Raw genomic sequence first — 25,395 nt, forward strand, 5'->3', positions numbered from 1 at the left:
AACCGTTCCAGCTAAAGCTGTCTGCAAAGGATTTAGCCCGGAGTTAGCATCCGATCCAGGCTGACATTCCCAACAGCAGAATTTCGGGGCCCAGGCGAGAGGGCAAATTCCAATCGCAATTTTCCAGCTGGCCACAAAAGGCTATTTTAAAACTGGAGCTTGGAAACATTCACTTCTGAAAAGCCTTCTCTCCATGTGCATGTGATTTAGTGAGCGTGAGACACGAGCGAGAGAGAAAGAGAGAGAGAAAGGAGTGCACACAGGAGCATGGCTCTGCATGGGACCGCAGAGTTAACGTGAGTGTAGGTGGGAGGCGCTTCCTCTGCCGATGGGATGGAATGGGAACAGTCTGCCGGGATGTAACGTCCCTTTTTAACTCCCAATGGTAGTTTTGTCTTTTTGTATTGTTAAAAAGAGGGAGAAGGACCAGCCCTGCTCTCTCATTACCAAAAGGGGTTTGCTGTGGAAAGATATTAAACCAAATCTACACACAAAATAGTACAGATCAGAGAGATTAAAATCAACCAACAAAGGAAGCAGAAAGGCTCTCGCCCCACTGGGTGTGAGAACATCGAGGGGGCAGCAAGCAGCAGCCTGTCCCCCTGTCATCTGCTCCCAAGCTACACGGGTGAAGGGACCTGGCACTGTGGCAGAGCTGTCTGCTGGCCCTCTCCAGCTCTCTATGCCCAAGGCCAGCATTTGTGCCCAAGGAAGCAGTGACAAGTTACTGCTGGCAAAGGGAAAACTGGCTGGGACTTAGGTGAGAAGTGACAATGAACCCTCCCGTGGCAAGCTGGTGAGACTGGGGGCACTGAGAGCTCAATGGAGGGGGCTGAGAGGGTCCTCCCCTCCTCTCACACCCACACCAGTAGAACTGAAACCTTCCCACTTCCAGAGAGCAGGGATCTTTTGGAGAGAAAGGGGATCGTGGCCTCTTTGCAGCCAAAGCTGTTCGTTGCCCTCTGGGCTCTGCAGGGTGACGCTGGCAGACTCTTGGGCACACTATTTTGGGTCGCATTTGACGTCGCTGTCAGGATGGAATCCTGGAAGCAGCTGGGACACAGGAAGGCCATGGGGAGGGAGGTATTTGGCAGTGTGTGAGCCGGTGCGCTCCCTACCTCTCACATAAAGGTTAGCAGGGGAGGAGTAGCGCACTCCGGCGCTGTTGCTGGCCACGCATTCGTACTTCCCCTGGTCTGTCTCTTCGCTGCTCTCAATCTGGAGGCCACCTGGCAGGAGAGAAGAAGACCGCAGCAAAGACACAATCATCACCTTTTGGTCTGGGCTTGAAGACAGAGCAATAGCCTCAATGTTTTGCTTTTGTCCTCCCCTTTGGGCTAACAATCTGATGCTCCCTGTGGTTCCTGAGCTCTGGAAGCACCGAGCCCTCAGCCAACATCAGCTACTGTCTGTGCTCAGTGTTACAGCTGGACACATGCTCAGCAGGAGGAGAAAATTTAATCCCCCCCCCCCCCATTCCAAGTGTTATTCTCCATACTGAAATGATCAGCAAAAGAACCAACTTTTGTGGCTTCCGCAATGCAGGCATTCTGCACCAGAACTCATGGAATCAACTCCAATAATCCATATTACCAGGATCCCCAGAAATCCATCAGAAGGCAGCTGACTTTCCCTTCCTTGATTTGAAGCAGTGACTGTAAAAGCAGGAGGCTTTGTCACCCCCTGCCTGGGATCCCTGGAGTATCTTTATCTGTGCTACCTTTGTTTCGTGCCTAAATACCTGCTTCACAGGAAGCCTACAGGAGAGAAGAGTCAGTGTGAAAAGCACTTTACTATTAGTGAATATTCCCAAGGGAAAACCCTGTAAATACTGCACTGGAACTTCAGAATTGCCTGGACAAAAGGATTTAGGTTTTTTCTTAAACCTGTACATCACTGCAGCCTACAAGAACATACCCAGAGTCCCTACTAAACACTCCTGTCAGCAAACATGCAGAGATAGGCAGCATGTAACTACATGGAAGAAAATTGCCTCATTTACCTCAGAAGGCTTCATCCCTGCAAAACTCCAGTGAAAATACATACTACATAAATAATTCAACAGGCTATCAAATGTTTTATGTATTAGGAGTACATGATTATACTACAGATATGGACAGAGCTCGTATGTGCTAAGACTTTTAAACTTCCATCTCTGGAAAAAATACCCCTAAATATGAAAACCAAACAATTTCAGCTCGGCGTAATCTTATTGATAAAATCTTAAGTGAGGAAAGTGCAAATGGTGTCATTGTTGGTTGCAGACCCAGCCTCTTCAGGAAGGAAAACCCAATGGGTTCACATGAGGAGGACGTGGAGCTCACATTCCCCCGTGTGTGCATGGGTGACAAAGGATGCTGCGTGGGAAGACGTGATGTGTGAGAGGGTTTATGGCAGGGATGGGGTGTGACAGTGCCAGCATCCACTGTGCCTCATAGCTCCCAAAGGCAGAGCAGGGTGAATTAAAACCCAAACCAACCCCACCCAAGCCACTAAAGCAAAGGGAATTCATTTCAGCAGAATCTGAGGCTATTTCAGCATAAGAGGAGTCAGAAAGCAAATAGACTGAAGCTTCCCACTGAGACACCAGCTGAGCACATTTCATACTGAATTACAGCTCGAGCATGCTCTGTCACTGGAAGCTGCATTCTGGTGGGGAGCTGGCCAGTGCACTGTTCTAGAAACTTCTCTTCATTTGGGGGTTGCTTCTACTGCTTCCAGACAAATTCTGTGTGCAGGCCATGAGCATCCCTTGTCTGAGAGCATCAAGGGCAGATGAAGCCACTTTGTAGAGCAGGAGCATGAATGAGCATGAGCTGCAGGCAGGCAGCTTCGCCAGGGGAAGAAGGACTCGCCCCTTTCATCTTTACTGCTGCAGCTTTGCTGGTGAATGCAGTGGTTGCAGTGATAGTGCAGAGGGGTCAATGAGTTTTCAGCACTTGTCAGGAGCCCACAGAGATGATGTGCGAACAAGTAAATCCCACCTACAGCATCTCCTTTTGCTTTTACCAGCAGAGAATTAGGGACTTCTAAATTTGCACGTGTAGATAAAACCAAAGCGGCTCCTCCAAGGGGTGCGCACCCAATGCCTTCTGACTTTCTGTGACCGCTTGAGGTCTAGTATCTTTTTAGCTCCATTAAAGAGACAACGCAGAAGCTACTTACCATGGGTATCTTTCCCAGAGAAACCTAGGGGTAGGAGAGTGAGGAGGAAGGGGAAGGAAGGCTCTGAAGCCAAACAAATGAGGACACGTTGATGGTAAGTGTTGAAGATCTGAGTGAGCAAAGGGCTGGGAAACTTTCAGCACCATTGGTGGTTCGGGAGCACTTTGCACCAACCAAGAGCAGGTCCCAAGCATTTCCCAAGCTTTGATAGCATTTAATGCTCAAGATAAACTTCAGTCCTTCACAGTCCTGGAGAGATTAGCTCTTAAAACTCTGCCATAAATCTGAGGCAGCACAGCCTGAGATGTTATTAGAATAACAGTATCGGTATTACTGAGTGCACCCAGCAAACAAAAAAGGACATTATAACCATATATAAAATAAAGACAGGTATAATAAAGATCCAGAGGTGAAGCAGGACAAGAAAACATAACAACACCACCAACAAGAATCTGTACTGAGCACAGGTCAATGAAGCAGGAACTGAGTGGAGAGAAGTGTTTGGAGAGTGGGTGAGTGAGTGAGCTGGGGATCTTACCTCGGATCGGTGTACCTTCTGCAAAGGAAACAAAGAGAGTGAGTGAAACGACTGTCAAACCCCAACCACCGGCACTGCCCGTGGGAAAAGGACCTGAGTCAAGGAAGACAGTTCCCAGTAGGAAACTTCCTGCTCTACCTCATCTGAAATGACAGGGACAGACTGAAGAGGGCTCGCGTGGGGTATTTAAGTTGGGGATGCCCTTTTTAAAGCAGTCCAATTGAGCTGGCCCTTGGCTTGAAAACTCTTAAGCCTGGTTCCATTTTGGTGCTAAGCATACCAAGCTCTCAGTTAACATCAGTGTTTGCTACTTGCAGAACATATGATGAACCTGCATTTATCTTTATCACTCCTGGAGGAAAGGGTTGGCGTTACGGCCGTGTTAGCCCCGACAGGGAAAGGGATATCCAGGGACCTCGCAATATTAAGAATTGCAGATTTGATCCCACCTTTGCTAACAAATTCCCAGTTCCAGACTTTAGTTATTGGCACAGATGTGTGAGGAATGCAATGTTTGCCCTTATCAGGACCTTCAGTTCTCTTTCAGTGGTTCCTCACAGAGACTGAAGCCAGATGCTCTGCTCTGAAGAGGGCCACGCTACTGCTCCAGTGAAAGGGCTGCTTCATGCAACTGCTCAGGAAGCCTCCCTAGAGCCAGTGCAGGAGGGGGCTGTGTGTGGGGAGAAGAGTGCTGCTACACTTTGGATTGCATCTCCCCTGGGTTATCTCATTCAACCCCCCTCCAGTTGTGTCTCGTTGCCTAACATAAGTCTCCCACTTAGGCAGGTCTCAGAGATGAGAGGAAGTGACACCGTGGCTGGTGAACCAGCCGCAGGCAATGGTAAAATCACGGTCCTCCCAGTCTGACCTCTTGAGGTTGCAACCATCTTCCTTTGAAAACCCGGCAGGTCCTTTTGCTCACAGTGGCATTCAACGTTGTCACACAGCTTATCAAAGAGGGGGGTTCACTTGGTTGGTTTTTACCCCAATCCTGAGAACAGGGCAGATCCCGCAATTCCAAGTATTGCCTCTTACAAGGGAGCAATGCAGGAGCTTCTCTGCACTGGTAACAGTGCTGTCATTCTGCAGCACCTCTCAGCTGGGCACAGTGCATGGCAGATACCAGCCTTATGCTGGTCTCTCCTCTCCCCCAGCAGCATTATTACTCTGCTTTACAGACGGGGAAACTGAGGCAGAGGTGAAGCAACTTGCCCAAGGTCACAGAGGGAAGTCTGGAGGAGGCAAGAACAGGAGTCAAAGCCTCCTGTATGCCAATCTTCTGCCTCAACCATCAGAAAACCCCTTCCCTCCTTATCCTTCTTGTGCTGCGGTTCAATCCTCCATTTTCAGGATAGAAGGTAAAAAGATGTAGATGCTGATTACAGGTCGCCTTTATTTTTCAAAGGAGGTGAGGGAAAAGAGGTATTATAGTGTTAGGGTATTAGATTCTAGTTATACTCAGCTTCTAGTTAAGAGGTTAGGTTATTTGCTAGAGAAAAGTTAGCATCTAGTTAGGGTTAGGAACTAGCTAAGGTTAATAAAGCAGGCTGGTTAGGTGTCAGGACAAAGGTTGGAGAGGCAGCGCTTGGAAGAGGTGTGGGGAGCGTGTATTTGGGCAGATCTCCACACAGGAGACGGCAGGAAGGTTTTAAAAAGCAAGAGAAAGAGAGAAAGCAGCAAAGGGTTATAGATCAACTCAGTCGAAAGACAGCCTCAGATACATCCTTCTGTCTCAGAACTGGAGTGAAAATCTGCCATCTGTGGCACAAATCTGGAGCACGGCTAATGGGAGGAGGGGAGCAGACCCCAGCATCACCCACTGCTATGAAGCTTCTTTGGCCTTGCCTAAGCCTGGCAATTTCCTGCAAAGGTTCACTCTAATTGACAGGAGAAACACACTGGAAGTTCGAGCTGTGCAGGCACAGACACAACAGCAGCCATTGCCTTCTTGTGTCACTGTCGATTAGTTATCCCCTGTTCCCTCTAAGCATCAGCGATGCCCCTGGAAATAGGCTGTCAGCAGCTCTTGGAGACAGACTGTCTCTTGGAGAGCCAGGGAAGCCAAGCAATGCCACCTTGGTCCTTCCAGTTCTAACTCTGGCACCTGGGACACAGAGGTGAGGAGCAAACCATGTTTTGCAAGATACCCAGCACCAGGGTTGGAGGGGACACAATTTGAATCCGAATGAGATCGAGTCACTTGCAAGGAAAGAACAGCAGTTTGAATGGTGGCAGAGACACAGATGGTAGATTTTCACTGTTGGAGTTTCACATCTAACCAGCTTCGTGTTCAATAGAGGGGCAGCAGGACGGGGCTAGAAGAGGACATGAAATAATCATTCTGAAGAACTCTGGCAGGTCCTGTGAGATTTGGTACAGGGACGTGGTGGTGGAGGGGAGCTGCTTGCCTGGTGTCCCGAATGGTGCAGGAGCAAATGCATGAGGATAACCACTGGCCAGAGCAGAGAAACTAAAGCAGGAAGAACTCACACTGGAGATGCTGCCTTTCCGAGTGAAAAGCTGGCGTTGGGATGTCACATGCAAATACTCATACTGCCTTCCACAGCCTCCCAGGAGCCAGAGATGTGCTTATTCAGGGCAAACCTGGAGGCTGCATGAGCCCAGATGGCCAACCGAGCAGTCAGCAGCAGAGGCAAAAGGCAGCTTAAAGGACAATCCACTGGATTCTAAAGGACCAAGATGGTGCCAGGTAGAATACCACGTGCAGGTGTCCCCTGCTGCCACAGAGGATGGGATCTGCTCTTTCCCCAGCCTTTCCTGACTTCCCCCACACCAAGCTGCCTATGGATTCTCCAAGCCTCGAAAACAAGGAGAGGAAGCCAGTCCCCATTGCCATGGTAATGACAGACAACACATCCCCACCTTCTGTCAGGCCACGTGTGACAACATGTGTGCGCTGTGCTCCTCTCGCCAGGCCTGCAGGGACCTTTCTATTCCTAACAAGCGAGCAATCACCCAGGGTCTTGTGCAGTTTTACAGGGCTGGATCCTGCCTGGCAGCTGCGATTGCCACATCTCCAGTAACAAATGGGGCCTTGGCACAGGGAGGAAACGTGATGTGAGCTCTGCAGGAGGCTGCTGCTCCTCAAGGGATGGAGATGATCTCAGGGGGGACGGCCACGATGCTCCTTTTCCCTTGCTCAACCCTTTCCCATAGCTGCTGACCTGTGATTTACAGCTTCAATTTGAACATGCTGCCCCCACCTCTCCCTTCTGAGAACACCAATAACCCTGTTAGATGTGAAACTCCAAGACCTCCTGCAGGTGTGAACACAATTATCACAGTTCCAGGGTACAAGCTATTGTGTCCTTGGGGAATTCCAGGACAACTGTTGCTAACATACCAAAAACCATCTATCCAATGTTAGGAGGTTCACATTTAGCTGTTATCTCTTTACACAGATATATTAATCAGGATGATTATTATTCTTTCTGTAGCCTGCAATACCCCTGCAGAAATTTATTAAGAGGGCGGAATATCCTTACTGAAAGAGTTAGTACAAGAAATGCATAGCATGCCTCTCAAGAAGCTGTTACAAAGGAATTAGTTGAAAGGGCAAGGGTTACAAATCTGCACATCAGCAGGTTTGGGGGTTTTTGGTTTGATTTTTTGGGTTTTAATTGAACAAACTTACCAAAAGTCTCTGAATGTTAAAAAAAGTGAGGGGGAAAAAAGGAAAGAGAAGTTTGTTATAGGCAGTTATTTAGAGAACAAAAGACACACACAAGACAAAAGGTTTTTGTGTTCCTCTGATGGGAGAAGGTGGCTGGAGGCTGCCTCCCTTATCCCCCCTAGGTGGCATGGCTGAGCAAAGGACACTGGGCTTCTACGCTGCATGTCCTGAGACTGCTTGCACCGGGTTAACAAAACATCCAACTCCCTTCCACCACCAAGACCACTTAAACTCTTAAGACAACCTGGGTCTCTAAAGCTGAGATGTTCACGTATGTCTAAGGGAAGAAAGAGGTTCTTCCCATCCTCCTCTGACTGACAATTCCGCTTCTCAGTCAGTCAAAACCCTCAAATATTAAAAGATTTCCAATCGCTTGAAAGTTTATCTGGAAAGGAGAAGAAATACTGGATAGAGAAAAGCCACTGTGGTTAATGACACAGCGGCCCCATTATACTGCTGACCCAGTAACACACCCCCAGGATGATGTGAATATAATGACCATGGTCTCAGAGGTCCACAAGAACCAAATGTGACCACAGCTACCCAGTTTCGCAGAGCTCTGTGTATGCCATTTCACTTGTACCTTTTAATGAGCTCATTTGCATGTTTGCCACTAACTCGTATACTGATATCAAGTCAGCTCTTAACACCCTGCATCATAAAGCAGCGTTAAGTGCTATCCCAATGGCTTCATCTCCAGGGAGGATCAGGGTTACTGACCCCTCCTGTCTCAGCCTGTCCCAGTCTCCATCAGGGAGCAATGCACAGAGAAGTCCTCAGAGACAACACAGTTGCTGGTTTCCATGCTAAACCTGTTAGTACAAAGTGCAGTGATGAAGCTGTGATTTAGTACCAGGGTCACTCTTCCTCCCTGCACTCCTACTGCTAATCCCCAAGAGGATGGGCCAGAATCGTACTGATGAGCTGTAGGTGAAAGACACTGTAGTCTATTAGCAGTGTCCTGAAGCATCCAATACCCTAACATGTGCTAGTGCCACACTTCTGGAGGCAAAGTTTGTTTTCTGGAAAGATAAATGTATTAAATTCAGTTCTGATTTCAGCAGGACTCGAATCAGCAGCACCCAAACAGGCACCACACTGCCCATTACATTCAGGTCAGACACACACACTTGAAGCTGCTCTGCCTTGGTCTCGAAACAACTCCTTTCCACTGACCAAAATACTAATGCAGTCCAGATGGCCCTGATGTGAACGTGTTTTGCACTGTCACAGGCCTCTGCATCACAGGACATGCAAGTTTTGAAAGGCCCTAAAAGCAGATGGCCGCACACAAAGAGTTGTGGTCAATGGCTCAATGTCCGGCTGGAGACCCGTAACGAGTGGTGTCCCTCAGGGACCGGTGTTGGGACCAGTCTTGTTTAACATCTTCATCGCTGACATGGACAGTGGGATTGAGTGCGCCCTCAGCAAGTTTGCTGATGACACCAAGCGGCCCCGCGGAGAAGGACTTGGGGGTGCTGGTCGAGGAGAAAATGAACATGGGCCGGCTGCAGTGTGCGCTCACAGCCCAGAAACCAACCGTATCCTGGGCTGCATCAAAAGGAGTGTGACCAGCAGGGCGAAGGAGGTGATCCTGCCCCTCTGCTCTGCTCTCGTGAGACCTCACCTGGAGCATTGTGTGCAGTTCTGGTGTCCTCAACATAAAAAGGACATGGAACTGTTGGAACAAGTCCAGAGGAGGGCCACGAGGATGCTCAGGGACTGGAGTATCTCCCGTATGAAGACAGGCTGAGGAAGTTGGGGCTGTTCAGCCTGGAGAAGAGAAGGCTGCGTGGAGACCTCATAGCAGCCTTCCAGTACCTGAAGGGGGCCTATGGGGATGCTGGGGAGGGACTCTTGGTCAGGGACTGTAGTGACAGGACAAGGGGTAATGGGTTAAAGCTTAAACAGGGGAAGTTTAGATTGGATCTAAGGAGGAAATTCTTTCCTGTTAGGGTGGTGAGACACTGGAATCGGTTGCCCAGGGGGGTTGTGAGTGCTCATCCCTGGCGGTGTTCAAAGCCAGGTTGGATGAAGCCTTGGGTGGGATGGTTTAGTGTGAGGTGTCCCTGCCCATGGCAGGGGGGTTGGAACTGGATGATCTTCAGGTCCTTTCCAACCCGAACCGTTCTGTGATTCTATGATTCTAAATCAGAGAACTCCCAAGTCCAGGAATCTGCACTCCCTCTCACACAAGCAACAGGCTTCCACTCCTAAGGCTGACACAGATGCTTCAGGATTTCACCAGTTTACTCATTCAAAGCAGCTGTAAATGAGATTAATTCTCAGCAGGTATCTTCTGATTTACCAGAAAAGCCAGGAGTTCACTCTGAGGCTACCCAACGCACTGGAATGAAAACACAGCGCTCGGGTGGCTTGAAGGAAAACAGCAGATCAAACCCAGTTAAAGAGTAGAAAGGCATTCTAGCAAGATGATGAATGTATTAAAACTAATCTGCTTGTGCATTACTCGCACTTCAGATGATGGGCACAGAGCATGATATAATGCTAGTTTACCTCTCATTATTTATGCTGAGTGATTTGTTTGATTTGCATTTGCCTCAGCTGTTAGGATAAAACAGAGAGGTCAACCTCATCTGCGTCTGCAGGATTCACCAACCCCATTCAACAAAGCAGTAAGTTTGCTTCACTGAGTAAGGACGTGGTTATGCAGGTGAATAAAAGTGAACTGGAACGACACTGAATTGTTTCCTCTGGTGCCTCACAGAACTAAAAATCAGCATACGGAACCTTTGCCAAACAGGGCAAGAGGAAAACCAGATGGTGACACTCTCTGATGTTCAACTCCAGTGTTACGGTAGGCAGAGCTAGTTTCTTTGGAGCTGACAGAGGTCTGGGCAGAAGCAGTTGGCTCTCCCCTGACCAGATGACTTGTAAAGTGTCTACTATGAACAGAGCAGCCCCACTTGCTTCACCAAAGCCTCTGCTCTCCCTTTGCCTACAACAATGCCATTCTTCTGCCAAGGAACTCTTGAACACGTTCCCTTTCTTTGCTAAAGGAATGTTCTGAGTAGCTGAAGTGACCCTCATGCTTGCGAGGTCCAACCACAGAGACACGCCGTCTTTAGGCTGGGCCAAAGCCCTCAGTCCAAGGAGTATGTGGAAAGGATTCCTTCTCAGGTTAGTTTGTGTCGAATGGTCAAACTTCCAAAGCTTGTTTCATCTCTGCAGCTACGAATGGAAGTGCTTTCTCAGTATTATGCCAAACTAAACACACCCGTGCCCTCCTTGCACACACACACACACACACACAGAGTGAATGCGCGGATTTAACACGTATAAAAGCATCTCCCGAAAAGTGAATATTGAGAGCTGTCACCGGGACACACACACAAAACAACAAACAGAAAACAAACAAGAGAGACAGATGGACAAGCAGATGGGGAAGATGGAAAACTGACAAGAGCCATGGAGCTGGGGTACATCTGTTCATGGAGATCTGCTCCATGGAGCACCAAGGGTCACTCCAGAATGCTCACAACTGCTCTCCAGTGATGACTGCAGGGACTTGATGCCAGAGAGATCCTGCAAGAGGTCTTCAATGCCAGCTTTGAGAGGCTCAGTTTACAGCAACAGGCTCATGTTTTGACAGTAATAGCTTGCCTGAGCTGTGGAACCTACCCCAGGTGTGTGTGGCCTATAGAGCCATGTCTGCCATAGTAGCTGGTTCTCCCAACACAAAGATAAGGTAATGCCCCAATCCACACCAGTGACCCCTGTGTCTCTCAGCCCTCTCTTCTGCTTCAGAAACCTGTGAGCAATCTCTTCACATCTGTCTCTAGGTCCCAATTTCTCTAGTCTCACAGAGACCTTACCTGATCTCAGTTGTTTTATCCTCCCATTGCTTGCACTGGGGTCCACGGGCAGGAAATCTTTAAACCAAGTGATCTCTGGGTCTGGGTTCCCACTGGCTGCACAGAGCATCGTGGCTGTTCGTGTCCGCTCCACCACTTTCAGCTGGGGCCCCATATCAATGTTTGGGAAGCCAGGAGGTAACTGGTCCTCTGGTGGTAGAGAGCAAAGGAAGAGTGGTTAAAAGCACCCTGGGAATCAGGGCAGTTGATGGAGCTCAATGGAACACACCGAAGAAAGCATCAGGCAGCCCTGGTGCCTGCGCACTGCAATTTAAAACAAAGCAACAGTAAACGGTCCATAGATGGTTTGTGAAAATGCATTATAGAGTAAAATTCACCAGTTTATCCATTCTGTGGGACTAATCTAACATCCTGCATGAAGATTCTATATTTAAATGCAAACTCTTAAAACCCCCTGGGGCATGGGAGCAGTCACATCAAAGTTGCTCCAGGTCTTGCACTGAATCCCTCAGTCAGGGAAGTGACTGGCACTTCTTCGCTTTTACAGCAGAAGCTGTGCACACGTATGGCAAAGATCCCTGCACCACAGAGTCACATTTAAAAGGAGGGGTTCATCTTCCCCCTCCCAACCCCAGCATACGAAACAAAGTGCACAAGAGGAATGATGGCAGTGACTGTGCGAGGAGGCTGTGATTTTCAGCTTTATTCATCAGATACTGCCCTAGAAGAGGGATGTGGCACCAGCACCTAGAAGGCAGGCTCAACTGAGCTTCCTGCTTCCTCTCAATCTTCCTTTGCCTTCACTAATGAGGGTGAGGAGGGCAATCCTAGCCCGTGCTGCCTGATTTGTGGTAACTAATACAAAACCCCAGTGCTTCCCCCGTAATCTTTGTCACAACCTCTTAACTCCTGGGGAACAGAGCTGTCTGACACTGCTACTGCTCAGGAACAGGCCATTTTCCCCCCTCAGAAAATCAGCCTTCTAAGGAGGGCAGCTTGGAGGGAGGATACTGGCACCAGGGTGAGACTTCATAGGGATTCTCTGTCATTTCAAATGAAGGATGCTGAGGAATCGCAGCCTGAGGAATCTATGGCATTGAATCCACCCCAAAAAGCAGGTGAGGGAACAGAAGGGAAGGAACAGAGGATTTAAAAAGGGCAGGAGTTTTTAAAAAGTATCACACATCACCATCAGCTCCCAGTGAAAGCAAGAGGAGCTCTCACAGCAGCAGCAGAGATGGTGGAAACCCTTGCCGTGGTTGGGACACATCCATGCCCACTGCAGGCACAACCAGAGCTCACTTCCTTCTGCTGGCACATCAGGTATTGGAAGGAATGGAGCCAAACTGGGTACGGCTGAGCCCAGAGAGGGTGGAAGAAGAGAGAAGTGGCCTTGCTATGGTGGGTGCTTCTTCCTCTAAGAGCAAAGCAGAGCCGCCAGATCCCAGCACTGCTCTACACAAGCTCCAAACTCACACGCTTTGGGTAAGAGATACTACACGCTGCTGTGCCTCACACTCGACTTCTACACAGCTATGAAATCATGAAGGCAGAGCTAAAGGTTTCTGCGGTGCTCTGATACTCGAGGCCAAGAAACTCTTGCCCAATGCTGTTATTAGCAGTGCACAGCTACTGCAGAGAAGAAAAGGGTTTAAACGCCTCAATTGTGTGTTTAAAAATGCGCATTGTTTCCTTCCTCTGACCACTGCTGGAGCGTTATAAAGGATCTATTGTGACTCACTGGAGAGTGAAATGTATTAACCACATCTCTCCTCATATATCAAAGGAATCTGACCACCAACAAAACCACGGAGCATTTTATAACTGTTAAAGTAATACAGATCCAGTATGGACAATAAATGTCGTCGTTTCAGTGCATCTGAAGCCCTTCTAAACCAGGCTATTGCATTCTAAATGATAAACAGTTTTAACCAGGCACTGAACCAAACCTTTGAGCTCTCAGTTCACCAGGCTCTGCTTGGGCATCGCAGGAGCCTCCAAACAGTGTGTGATCCTGCAGATCCCATGTACTGCAAGCCCCTGGCCCCTCCATGAGTGAGCCTGGGACAGAGGGAGTCTGGGAATTGCTTCCAGCTTCCAGCCAGGCAGGCTTTTAACGTCTTCTCTTCCCTCCTGCTCTTTAACCAGGCGGTGGTGTGCTGTGAAGGAGCTGTGGAGCTGCTGCCGCATTGGCTGCAGATGACATCATTATTGATTCCTGCTTTCATCCTGCTCCCTGGTGCTGCTGCTCCACCTGGCTCAACCCCCCGGCCTTTAATTTCATCAACCAATTAATCCACAGAGAGAATAACCCTCTCGACTGGCGGGGCGTCTGCGTGCACGTGTGTTGTGTTGGGGGAGGCCTGCTACAACTATTCTTCCTGAGTGTTTCTAATTAAACAAAAATGTTAATCTTGCAGCACAATGTGCAGAATTCCTCTGAGTTTAATTAAAACAACTGCGACTCGAGGCGTGATCAGATTTGAGGATCAGATCAGCGGAGGACGCATCTCCGAACATCACATATAGCACTGATTCAAGTGCTCAGATTTCCTTCCTGCCAGGGAAGTGAAACTGCTTTCATCCCCTAACTAGATTCCCTGTAGTAATGCAATTACAACCTCAGCTCAGCCCCCATAAGACATGCACAAAAGTGCCCTGCCACCCTTCCCATCAATCCCCAAACACCACCCCATCAAACCTGTTACCAAATAAATAAATAAGGAACGGCTTGGATTGTGAGTTCTCCTTCTAAAAGCAGCCCAGGCAACCGCAAGAACAAAAGAAACAAGGCACAAGCTGAAGATGCTTCAAGGGCACATCTGGGCAGCTGCCTGCTGCTGACTATCATGTTAGCTCACGCAGGCAGATGTTTTCACATGTTGCCCTTGCCATATTAACAGAGCACCCCAAACACCTTGTTCATACCTGCTCTTAGACTGAGGTGCTTAAAGACACCCCCAGTGAAAAGCTGATGAATTACCCCAAGGCCACTGAACAAAGCAGAGTGAGAAAGAACAGAGGGAGGCAGAGAGAGAAGAGCACTTCAGTGTTCATCTATAATAAATCCTACCAGAGGATGTGCCTCGAACCAAGCCGGGCGCATGCGCTGGCACACACAGGGTCACACAGAACAAGCACGGGTGGCACTTGCTGCCTCCCTGGTGCTCTGGAAGGTGGCAGCTCTGTGGTTATCCTAATTGGCTGTGCTGGAAATGTGGATGATGAGGAAAGATAAAGCGGGTGGTGCTGCTGCTCTTCACCCCACAGGGTGTGCACAGATGTTTAATAATGGAGAGGAGAAGCAGTGAGTGAGCATTATGGGCGCTCTATGTATTGAATGCAGAAAGCCACAATGATGCTGCTGCTCAAGTGAGGAAGAGAAGTAATTTTTTGCTCTTTGAAGACATGTGGCCCAGCTCACGGATGCTGTCAGGTCTCTAAGCAGTCAACTAGCCTTGCTTCAGGGTGGAGGAACGAAGAACACAGAGACGAAGCAGCTTGAGTGACAGGAGTTTTAAGTGGAATCAGGATCAAAATCCAGCACTCCTGGAATTTATTCCTGTTCTTTTCATTAACTTCATGAACACTCACAGCTGTCCCCTCCCCAACAGGCATCCTGGCATTATGTGCCTTGGGAAATTACAAGTTCTTTCCATCACTGCATATGTACCTGCGTCTTAGTTACCTTACTTCATAGGCAAAGACAATGCTAATACATGGAGGAATCTCAGTAAGTGCTCTGTTGAGTCCATTCATTTTGATCTGGAAGTTTTATTATGAGAACAGAAATAGCCTAACGATGTTAGTGAAAATTTGCAGCCTTATGAACAGTAAAACATGCTTAGATCTGTGTGATGGACCTCATAACAGTGCAGGTAATCCACTGCCTTCCCTGGCTAACGTCTCCCTAGACACCCTCCTTAGAAAGGCATCTGAGGTAACATCACTCTGACATTATCCACAAGCTACACAACTGATCTGCTTCCAACGCTGCCTGATTTTCAGCTCACTACAAGAAAAGCAAAACAAGTCAAGTTTGAAGCAAGACTGCCAAGAACTTGTCAAGTGGCAAGGTCACATTTCTGAGGGGCCGGCTGCTCTCGAAGATGCGCTGCTGGGGGGCCCCATGCTTTCTGCTGAGCATCTAGAACTGATTTATCTTTAGTTCTTGCTGATCTAAAGCCAACCATTACAAAAAGCCCCAACCAAACAGCAGGGATCTGGCTAGAACTTTAGACATGCCCACACCAGATCTCCTCTTGGAGTAGGAGATGTGTGAGGAAAAACACAGGCCAGAATTGGTAAGAGAAATGTATGACCGCTTCCTAAAAAGACATCAACAGGGAAAAACTACAAAAAGACATTTTAGAAGCCTGTCCATAGCAGCCTGACTCATGCTCTGGTACCAAGTACCACAGCCCTTGCATGTCTGATAGCTCCCCTCAATTTTCCAGGGCACAGTAATCCTCAGGAAAAGACAGCATCAGCCAGCACGCAGCAAGCAACAGATCAGGGCACAGTGAATTTTGTTCCATTACATTTAACTGGACCAAGCACTGTTTTTTATGGGATCACGCTGCATTTATTACTGACTCTCAAAGGGAGACACTATGGAACTGTCTCTATCAGCTTCAACAGAGCAAAGAACCAAACCAGTCTGGCCTCTGCCTGAACCCCAGCTCGCGCCTCCCAGCAGCAGAGGCAATGCAGGCAGAAAGCTGAGGCAAAGCTCCCCTGTCCCCTCAGCTGCAGGCAGCATGGGCCAGCCTTTCACAGCACAAGGATCTCTGTCTCAGGCCACTAAACAAGTAAAGAAAAAGTATGATCTGTACAGAGGAAGCAGTAATGATAATAAATATGTAATCTTTGCTGGGAGCGTGGAGCTTACAGAATGATACCAACTGGGAGCTGGGTGCCTGTGCCAAGCCGCTTCCTTCATGCCTAAGTTATAATGAAAAATGACAGCAGCTGGAGTCAACAATAACTGGAAAATGTTTCCCAAAACCACTTTCCTTCCTTTTCTTCGGGCTCTGCAGCAATCAGGTTTGCAGGCACTACGTCTAGCCAGCTGTGGAAAGAACAGCGAGTCTCCACAGCCCTATCAAAACTCAAATCCCTGGAGAAGCAGAGCAGGAAGGACAAACAAGCCGGAGGAGCTGCTGTTAAGAGACTTTGTGTAAGTTGAATGGTGTCCATCACAAGCTCTGTTTCCCAGCAGCTCCCCAACGTTTCCTCTCCTGCAGCTCCCCGGTTTTAAGTGAATGCATGTGGATTTCTATCCGGGTTTCATCCAGGAGTAGTCATGTACATAAGCAAAAAGGGGTTTACTCCCAATCCCTCCAGCAGCTGCATCTAGGAGGGAAGAATGTATTATTCATGTACTATCAAGAACAGACATGTTCTTGTCTGTTCATGAGACTGTTCTGCACTGAGGTTGAGGATATCCTGTAACTGCCCATGAATGTGCACAGCATGAAGGTACACACATCTGTGTCTAACTGTGATCACAACAGCAAAGCCACCAGGCTGCACCAGACTGCAAAGCCCACCCTGCCGACTATGGAAGGGCACAGACCCAGGTTTCCCTGCTCCACAGTCCGCCAAGGGAACAGCTTCCACAAATGACAGCTCACATTCCTCTCCGAGCTGTGGAACAGCCCCCATCTTTATGCTAAGCATGAGTCCTGAAAGTGAGAGGAGACGGGAAGGAGGAGGAGGCCTTGCAAGGAAAGACAGAGAAAAGACAAACAGGAGAGTGGGAGAAAGCAGAAGGGGAGAAAAGGAGAGGAATAGATGCCAGCATGCTAACTTTGTGGAGCTTAGGGGATTTGTGCTTGGTCCTTTTAACTTTCCCAGCACTTAAAAGTATGGGTAAAGAGGAGACAGTCTTTGCTGTGGGAAAGCTAAGGCAAGATTAAGGATGGAGGAACTCCAGCTGAGCAGGCAAGGGGAGGGTATGCTATATAAACTGCTTCCTTGATGCTCTTCAACAGCATCTTGGCCGAGCCCTGCAGCTGATCACTCTCCCCAACATTCCATGAAGCAGGTATCCTTGCTGCTCTCACACAGTCCCTTCACCAAGCTACCAAACAAGGCAAACAGCATAGGAATGCTTGTGTAACACGGGAGCAGAGCACGCAGTCATCATGTTGTGGTGGGATCAGCAAAGTGCGTAATTAGTCAGGTGGTGGGGAGATGCAGCTCCTGTCCTGTCATCTGCCTCTTCAGCTGACGTGGCTGATGCTGACACCGGAAGGAAGGGCTGCAAAAAGACACGTGCAAAGAACCTTGGTCCCTAAGGACAAGCACTGAGCTCAGCTCCTCCTTTCCCACAGATTGCAGCTTTCTTTTGGTGGAAAGTGCCTTAAAAACGCTGTGAGAATCCAAGGGATTTGTAAGGGCTGCAGCTGGAGGAAAACCTTCTCCTTTGCCACTGCCTGTAGCTAAATTCAAGGGGTAGAAACTTTGCAGTATGATTGCAGGGCACTTCTCCCAAACTGTCACAGCTCCCAAGGAATACACAGGAGTAAGTGTGAAGAATAAGGCTCCCAGCCCTCTGCAGTAACTTCAGCTAGACACACTCTTGTCATCAAGCACTGTTCCAATCTCCTGACAGATCCATCCCACCACGTACTGCTAACAGAAGGTTAAATGCCACGCCAGGCAAAGGAGCTACACAAAGATTTAAGTGCACCTACACAAATCTGTCAGGCATGACTGGACCACGGGCCCACATGCTCAAAGGCAGCCAGCATCTTCACAAGACGCAACCTGTCAGGTGGGCAGCAGGAGGGATATTCCCTGCTACAAGGGGAGGTCAAGGGCTTTGCCATGTGCCCTTTATGTCTGGTCTTTATTTACTGCTGTACGTTGGGGATTTGCAGACAAATTTCACTCTGCACTATGAAGGATGTGCTCAGTGTCTGTTCAAACAAAAGGATTTGAGATGCTCTTGGAGAGAACACACTGAAGAAAAAGCAACTGGCACAGATGCAGAGCTTCCTTATGAGGATCATACTCTGCCTGGAGCACCTAAACCTGTTGTTAGCCATGCTCGCTGCAGAAAAAATGGCTCCTCCTGCAAATACCATGGCTTTTCTACAGCCCCTTCTGCTGCTGGCTTCATCAACAGCCATTGTTCCCAAGCTGGGCTCCCTTCAGGAGCTCTCAGGCAGCTACCCACCACAACCCTCTTGGCTGGGTCACCTGCATTGCCCCGTATTTGAACAGAGGACCCCACACATCTCCCCTAAAATGGGTTAGTTTTAGCAAGCAGCCCAGCTGAGTGCTTCACACAATGATGCTGCCCATCCCCAGGGTAAGAACAGCAAACGTCCAGAGGCATCCACAGCACCAGCATATTATTCCCTCCCCCACATCAAGTTCAGGGAGCGTACATCAAACAGATGACATGAAGGAGGCATCCATGTAAACATCCTCTATAGGGGAGAGAAGTGAAAAAAGAACCAGAACAGAAATGAAGAGGGGAACTGTTTTCTTAGTGAGAGCATGAGCAAAGGACCCTTGGAAAGGAGGAAGATGCCCAGAAGGGCACAACAGGTATCTTGCTCAAGGGAAGAGGCCTGGCATTGCTACCAACTGCACAAAAACCTCTGCAGATGCATACTCAACCTCAGCCCATTAAGTGATTCCCTCAATGAAGGTTTCCTAGGGTGTGTGGATGAGTGGTGCCACGTTTCTGAGGATAATGGGGAGGTTTTGGTGCTGCTTGTAAACCTGGGGAAGGAATTTTTATTGGAAGGGAGGGAAGATCATAGTGTCACTGGATAATTCAGGTTGGAAGGAACCTCAGCCCATCATCCAGTCAAGCCTCCTCAAGTGGTCCAGTTTTAGCTTTGTTTCTTACACAGGGATTTTACTCTGCAAGAGCAAGAGACCTGACGGTTCAAACAAAGCAAAACAAGGAGGACCTGTGCCTTGGCCATGCATTTTTAAAGAGCCTTCCCACTGCTAGGAAGGAACAGAGAGGCTGGAGGTTCCCTCTCCTCTGTAACACTGACACACGGCAGGCAGGCGTGCTCTTACCTCGGAGGACGGTGAGCTTGGCATGGACGGTGACCTCCCCGTGAGGGTTTTGAGCAACGCACTCGTAAATGTTCTCATCCCGGGGAGTGCGGAGGGGCTGGATCCTCAGAACAGCACCTGCACTTTCATCAAATTCAATTGTCTGGGGGATAAAGGGGAAGAGAGACACACAGTAAGCCTCTTTGGCTTGCGAGTGGAAGGTTTGTTCCTGCTTTGAAAGGAGGCACAAGCATTTATAGAAGCACACACACTCACAAACACACTCCAGCAGCTGCTTTGCAATCCCCTACACATAACTGACATGGTCAACTTGTCTCTCCACTGACCTCGAGGTGACAAGAGAACTGTCACATGCCAAACCCTGTCTCTGACCCCCCAAAAGTGCTACGTACATCTCCAACACTTTGAAAGAGGGAGCCATGGTGATGGCGTGTGTGGAGTGGGTGTTCAGAGCACAACTGTGATGGAGGAGGAGGAAGCAGAGCAAGTGAAAACAAAATAAAGATGAACCTCCGCCTTGTTCCTCCATCTGCATGGGCAGCTGACACCACAAAGCTCCTCTCAGCACACAGCTGCCTGGCAGGGCTGAGCCCCACAGCAAATTCCACACGATGACCTCCTAGTCCTTGTTCCTCCACTCTCATTTCTATCTAAACAATGCCAATTGCTTGGGTCTGGTTGCCAGCAACTGCAACGTTACTCCAGGCTGTCCCAGGGTTAAAGTAATGAGCCATGGATGAGTCTGAAAGGTGCATTTACAGAGCTGAAGTGCAATCAGCTTACTTGGGGTTTCTTAGGGAAGGAAGAAGGCAGCTTTATATTATGTCCCAGGAGGGGAAAAGAAACAACAAAAAACTTCAATAAGGTAAGTGAGCCAAGATTCCCTTGCTTTGGAACAAGCCCAGCTGTTGACATGGCCAAGAGCTTGCATTTCACTCCTGCTGCTGTTAAAACTCCTCCCCTTCCAAACCTCCTTTTATTATCAGGCCTGAGGATGGCCAAAGAAGAGCACTGGCTGCTTTGTGTCAGCCTCTCCCTCTTCATAGAGACACAGATTTCAAGGACATCTCTTACCTCAAACCTCTGAGAGTTCACTTTCTTCCCTTTCTTGTTCCAGGTGACACGTGGCTTTGGGTCTCCAGTCGCTTGGCAGACAAAGGAGGCCACCCCTCCTGACACACCAATTTGGTCCACAGGTTTCTTAATGAACACAGGGGGACCTTTAAGAGAAAAAGGAAATTCTCATCGTTGGCACAAGGAAAACCAAATTCGACTAAACCCTGTTTGTAATTAATAGTTGTGTTATCACTGCCATTCTGTAATGATCCCAGATGAAATGAAACCTCTTGGCCTGTTCGGAAACAACAGTCTATATCTCCATTTTGCATATGAAAAAGATACAGCACATGATTACAACGAAGAGAATTCAATGCAATGATGTTGCAAAGTTTCTTTTGCTTCTGAAAAGAGGACCTTTAAACTGTTTTAGCACTCTGCCTTGCAAAGTCCAACTAATGATCACCACAAAAGCTGGTGAACCTGAAAACAACACCCAGAAACACTGAATTATGCTCCCCAAATCCTAGCAGATGACTACAACATCAAGGAATGGGGGACATTTATAGGAACATACCCAATGCAGGGGTAAAAGGTGAAATAAATGGTGTAGGAACTTGGCTTTAGGATGTGAAACCTCCTTGGCTTGTAGTAGCTCTGTTTTCATCTGCAAGTGCTTCCTCTGCCCCTCACTGGTACATGTACACAGCAACAGATAAGCCATCCTTTGGAACAGGACACAGCCCAACAGACAGAAGCTGTGATCGTTTCAAAACAATCCAGTTGTCAAGACCAAGAGCATGGCAGCCAAGTCTGCAGTCAGCTCCTGCAGTTCCCCCTTCCCCTCTACTCATCATGAGCCATCTGAGAAAAACAAGGGATTCACGCTGCTGATGAAGCCAAAAGCTCTTCAAACTCCTCTCATAACCAGATGCTCCAAGGTGCGGTGATGCCTGAACGAACACACTCAGAGCCTGGGCTGTGGTTTAGCCAGCCTGGACCCAAAGGAACACCACCCTGCCACTGACTTCCATCCATGGCTGCCTGCCTTCAAAAGCTCGGAGGGGAGAGGATGCTGGGATGGGCTTTCTGACCAAGAGAGGTGTCAGTGGCCTCCTTGTGACAGGAAGATGAGGCCAGACGTGGCTGTGCTGAGCCTGTATTGCCTCCATCCTCAGGGAACCCTGCCTCCGTGCTCCAACCTGCCTTCCCTGCAGTTTCCTCTCATCTAGTTAGTTGGAAATTGATTGAAATATTGAAATGACGAGGCCACAGCTGTGTTCAAATAAAATCACTCAGATCATAAAGTTGCCGTCTGTTATTCTTGAGAAAAGCAGAGCACGTGACTCTGAAACGTGCGTATTTAGATGTACACGCTCCCAGCCTGTAAAATAAGACGGAAAGAGCCTACCACAGAGCTCCGGAAGAGGGCAAATGGCAGCTAGAGACAAGTCTCCAGGGTCTTTTAGGGGTCGAAAGATAAAAGGAAGCATGCTCCCCTTCCCTGCCCGCTGCGGCCAGCAGGATATAAATAAAAGCCACTGAGCAAGCTCACGTGATGCAATCAAGCATTTGTTTCCATGCTGGAGGTAAATACAATTCGCTGGAGCTGTTTATGTCCCCCCGAATGCCGTGTGTACAAAGCACCAGCTTTATAAATACCCAAATCTATATTTAGAGGTCAGCCGTCTTTGCAATGTTACCGCTAAAGGTTACCAAGCAAGTCCCGCTGGAGGTAACAGCACCGGGGAATCATCAAAGGCAAACCCAAAACCTTGCTTTGGGCTGAAATACAAATGCTGCCTCTGCCAGCAACCTGACTTCCTTCCTCTCTTCTCCTCAGTTCAATATCTGAAGAGGTTGCGGAAGTCAATTCCGAAGGTACAGGCAAAAACATCCAGGGCTTTTAAGAACACTTTATTGATGCAAGTTCATTTCCTAAAATAAAAGCCCCTAATAATCCTTAATGTCACATATACATTTAAATGAGTGCATGCAGGATGATGAGAGCACAGCTGAGGAGGAAAATAAGGTTCTATTTCTGTCTTGAAGAAAGGGACGGTGCTCCAAAATAAAATAGCCTGCTTGGAGGCATTGCTCAGCAGCCCTTTCCGGGGAGCTCCATGGGCTCTGTGTGAGCTGAGCTCACCGCAACGCGGAGCTGCCTACGACAAACCCAGTGAGAGACAAAGAAACCCAGCCCGAATGCCTACCACCCAACCCGCTCCATTGTGCTACTCACTTGGAAAACGAGCGAAAATCCAAGCGAAACGCTTGATCCTAAAATTGCCCGAGCCTCTGAGCTCCAGACGTTGATTGTGCCCCCCCCGCTGCGCTCTCCACCTATGCACCCCCAGTCACTGCAGCACTTGTCACTCCAGCCCACGCCGAGCGCACAACAACCCTCTCCCCTCCAAGAAGCCAGCACTATGGCAGGCAAGGTGACGATGAGACAAAGCTGGAACAAATTCCTCCGTGCTGCGTGGGACTGCCACAGCTCTGCCGCGCCAGGTCCAGCCTGCAGCGAAACGCCGAGGTAGGATTCGGTCTCCAGCTCTGCAAACCCCTTTGAAAGCCTCCAAAAGCAGGAACAAGGCGCCACGAGGAAGGGAAACGCTCTCAGCCCGCTCCGAAGGGATTATGTGTTTCCCCTGGCTTGCTGGACCTCTGCTTTAAATGAATGAACAGAAATCAGAGACAGGCATCTTCCATTTGACATCCCTGCACTCCAGGAGATGTTCTAGCACTTCCCCATCTTCCCTCATGGAGAGCTCAGAACAAGCCAGCCTCGGAAAGCCCAGGCTGCAGTCCCACCTCGGCCCAGTGGTCACAAGAGATTTCTCTTTTCCCCCTTTCTCTGCTTGCAAAGCAGCAGAACCCGGGGGTTTCTCTTCCTGTATCAAAACAGGAATGGAAAAACCTCGACCTTAACGGAATAGTCCTGCTCCCAGAGTCTTCCTGCAGGGCCTGGGTCTCTGGAGAGAGGGACGGGAAGGCCGGATGGCTGCTGTGAACCTGCTCTTCTCCACAGCCCAACAGCCATCGAGTCAAACCGAGCCTCTCACTCCTGCCCACCACCTACACTGCCCCAGAGGAAGAGCCGGGGCAAGCAACGCACGCTGGGTACAGGACACAAACTGGAAGGAAGAGACACCCACCCACCCACCATCCACCCCATCCTGCCAGGGCAGGAGCTGCAGTGGGGTACGGGGGTGCCCTACTCCTCGCCAGGGCACACGCACCGCAGGAGCACGGTGCAGTAACCCACGTGCAAGGGCTGCGCACCAGGCAGCCCTCCTCAGAGGAGGAGGATGCTGCGGCCTCCCTTCTCCTTCCATCCTTCTTTCATGGGGCACCAAAGCAGCAAAAGCTCTTCAAATGCAGCCACGCACAAGAAACCCCAACCCAGCATCTCCCTGCGGCCGAGACACAGATGACAAACGAGTCCGAGCAGCTCTAGAGCAAGGAGGGATGCGGGAGTGGGGAAAGGAGGGGACACCTCACCCTTCGCACCCAAACGTCCCTCAGGAACTGCTGCCACGGTGAACAGAGGAGGCACGAGGAGACAGGCCGGCCGCCATAGCCTGTCTGAAACATCAAGAGCCAGAGGAAAGGATGGAGAAGCCAGAGGTGGTTTGAGGAGTGGGTTTGAGGAGGGCGACGAGGTCTGAGCTGACAGCAGAATGGGAGCAGGGCGGGGCAGACAAAGCAAAAGCATGGATCCTTGGCTCCCATCATCCTGGTCTCCAAAGCGAGCCCAGCACTGCCAGCACTGCAGCGGGGTTATGGAGGGACACGGAGGTCGGGGATGCCTGTGGCCTCACAGACACATCACCGTGAAGCTCCTGAGGTAACCCCCTCACAGCCCTGCCCCCTCCGCCATGGGGGAGAGGAGACCCCCAGGCTGCTGCCGAAATGGCCACGAGACCTCGCCGTGACCGGAGCTGCTGCTCTGCCCTAAGCCACAGCTGCCAGCGCCGGGGCAGGAACAAGCTGCTCCCTCAGGAACATGGCCGCCACGCTCCCTTCCGGCCGCCGCCATGCTCACAGCCCGCCTCACCCCGCAGGCACGGCCGGAGGCTGGTCCTGACCACGTCGCTCCCCTGAGGGGCTGCCGAGGCACCCCCGCACCCCGGCTTCCCCCTGCCCCCCGGCGCTCTCCCCTCACCTCCAGCCCCGCCGCGGGGCCCCGGTGCTGAACTGAGGGGGCCAAACGCAGCCCAGGGAAGCGCCTGCACGATGGCGCCCGATGCAGGCAGACCCCTCCTCCTGCTGCCATCCTGCGGAGCCATCCCCGCAGGCAAAGCCAGCCACAAACCCCGTCCTTTACCAGCTCTGGCCCCCGGGGCCCCGCGGATTCCGCTCCGAGTACACACGCGTTATTCCCGGCCTCGGGAACGCCGTACCTGAGCTCCGCCACCCGAACCAAGCACAAGGCGGAGCGCAGCAGGCAGGCCTTGCCTGGCTGCTTGGCCAGCTTATCACAGCCTTCCCCAGCGCACGCAGCGGCCCCGTCCTGCCCAGCTCCCTGCGGAGCTGCCCGCCATGAGTGTGCCCACACTGGGAGAGATGCAAGGCACACCGGCCAGCAACAACCAGCTCCAAATGTACCCTCATTTGTGCATACGCACACATGTATGCTCCCCCGCCTGTCAAGAACAAAGGTAAGATGAGCCCATGGAGCCATTCACAGTCCATGCTGTTCTGGTGCCCTCCCAGGCTCCAGGTGATTCCCGTATCGCTCCGGCTCTGATGCAGACTGGGCTGACCTTGGGCGCTCTCCCTGCCCGCACATCCCGAGCGCGGAGGTGCCGGTCCCCATTGCTCACCCCTGCCCTGCTGCGGGCCCCACGCGCTATGCGGGGCAGAGGCCGCTCTCAGGACAGCACTCGGCACCCCGGCGGGTACCGCACGCAGCCACAGCCTCTGAGCACTGCGGTACAGAGCAGGAGAGGAGCCACCAGGGATCACCAGAGACAGAGCTCGGGGACGTTCTTCCCGGGGCACCTCTCGGCAGGAGAAGATAAAAACGGAAAGCCAGCCAAAAGCCTTGTCAC

At 50.1% G+C, this 25,395-nt stretch overlaps 1 protein-coding gene across 7 annotated transcripts in view; it reads right to left on the minus strand.

Moving 5' to 3' along the window:
* PTPRS (protein tyrosine phosphatase receptor type S) overlaps positions 1-25,395 on the minus strand; it is a 122,938-nt gene that overhangs the window by 56,471 nt on the left and 41,072 nt on the right. For 5 of the 7 annotated variants that reach the window (XM_065699945.1, XM_065699944.1, XM_065699942.1 and 2 more), the window contains exons 3-6: positions 20,357-20,502; positions 19,283-19,424; positions 11,234-11,422; positions 1,119-1,229 (exon numbers count right to left, since the gene is read on the minus strand). In XM_065699945.1, the coding sequence (XP_065556017.1) occupies positions 1,119-1,229; positions 11,234-11,422; positions 19,283-19,424; positions 20,357-20,502 (588 nt within the window). Of the gene's footprint in view, positions 1-1,118; positions 1,230-3,703; positions 3,722-11,233; positions 11,423-19,282; positions 19,425-20,356; positions 20,503-25,395 lie in introns of all 7 variants that reach the window. The other 2 variants (XM_065699940.1, XM_065699938.1) reach the window with 1 other exon arrangement.

Source organism: Lathamus discolor, chromosome 21 (assembly GCF_037157495.1).
Source record: "Lathamus discolor isolate bLatDis1 chromosome 21, bLatDis1.hap1, whole genome shotgun sequence".
NCBI classification, from domain to species: Eukaryota; Metazoa; Chordata; class Aves; order Psittaciformes; family Psittacidae; genus Lathamus; species Lathamus discolor.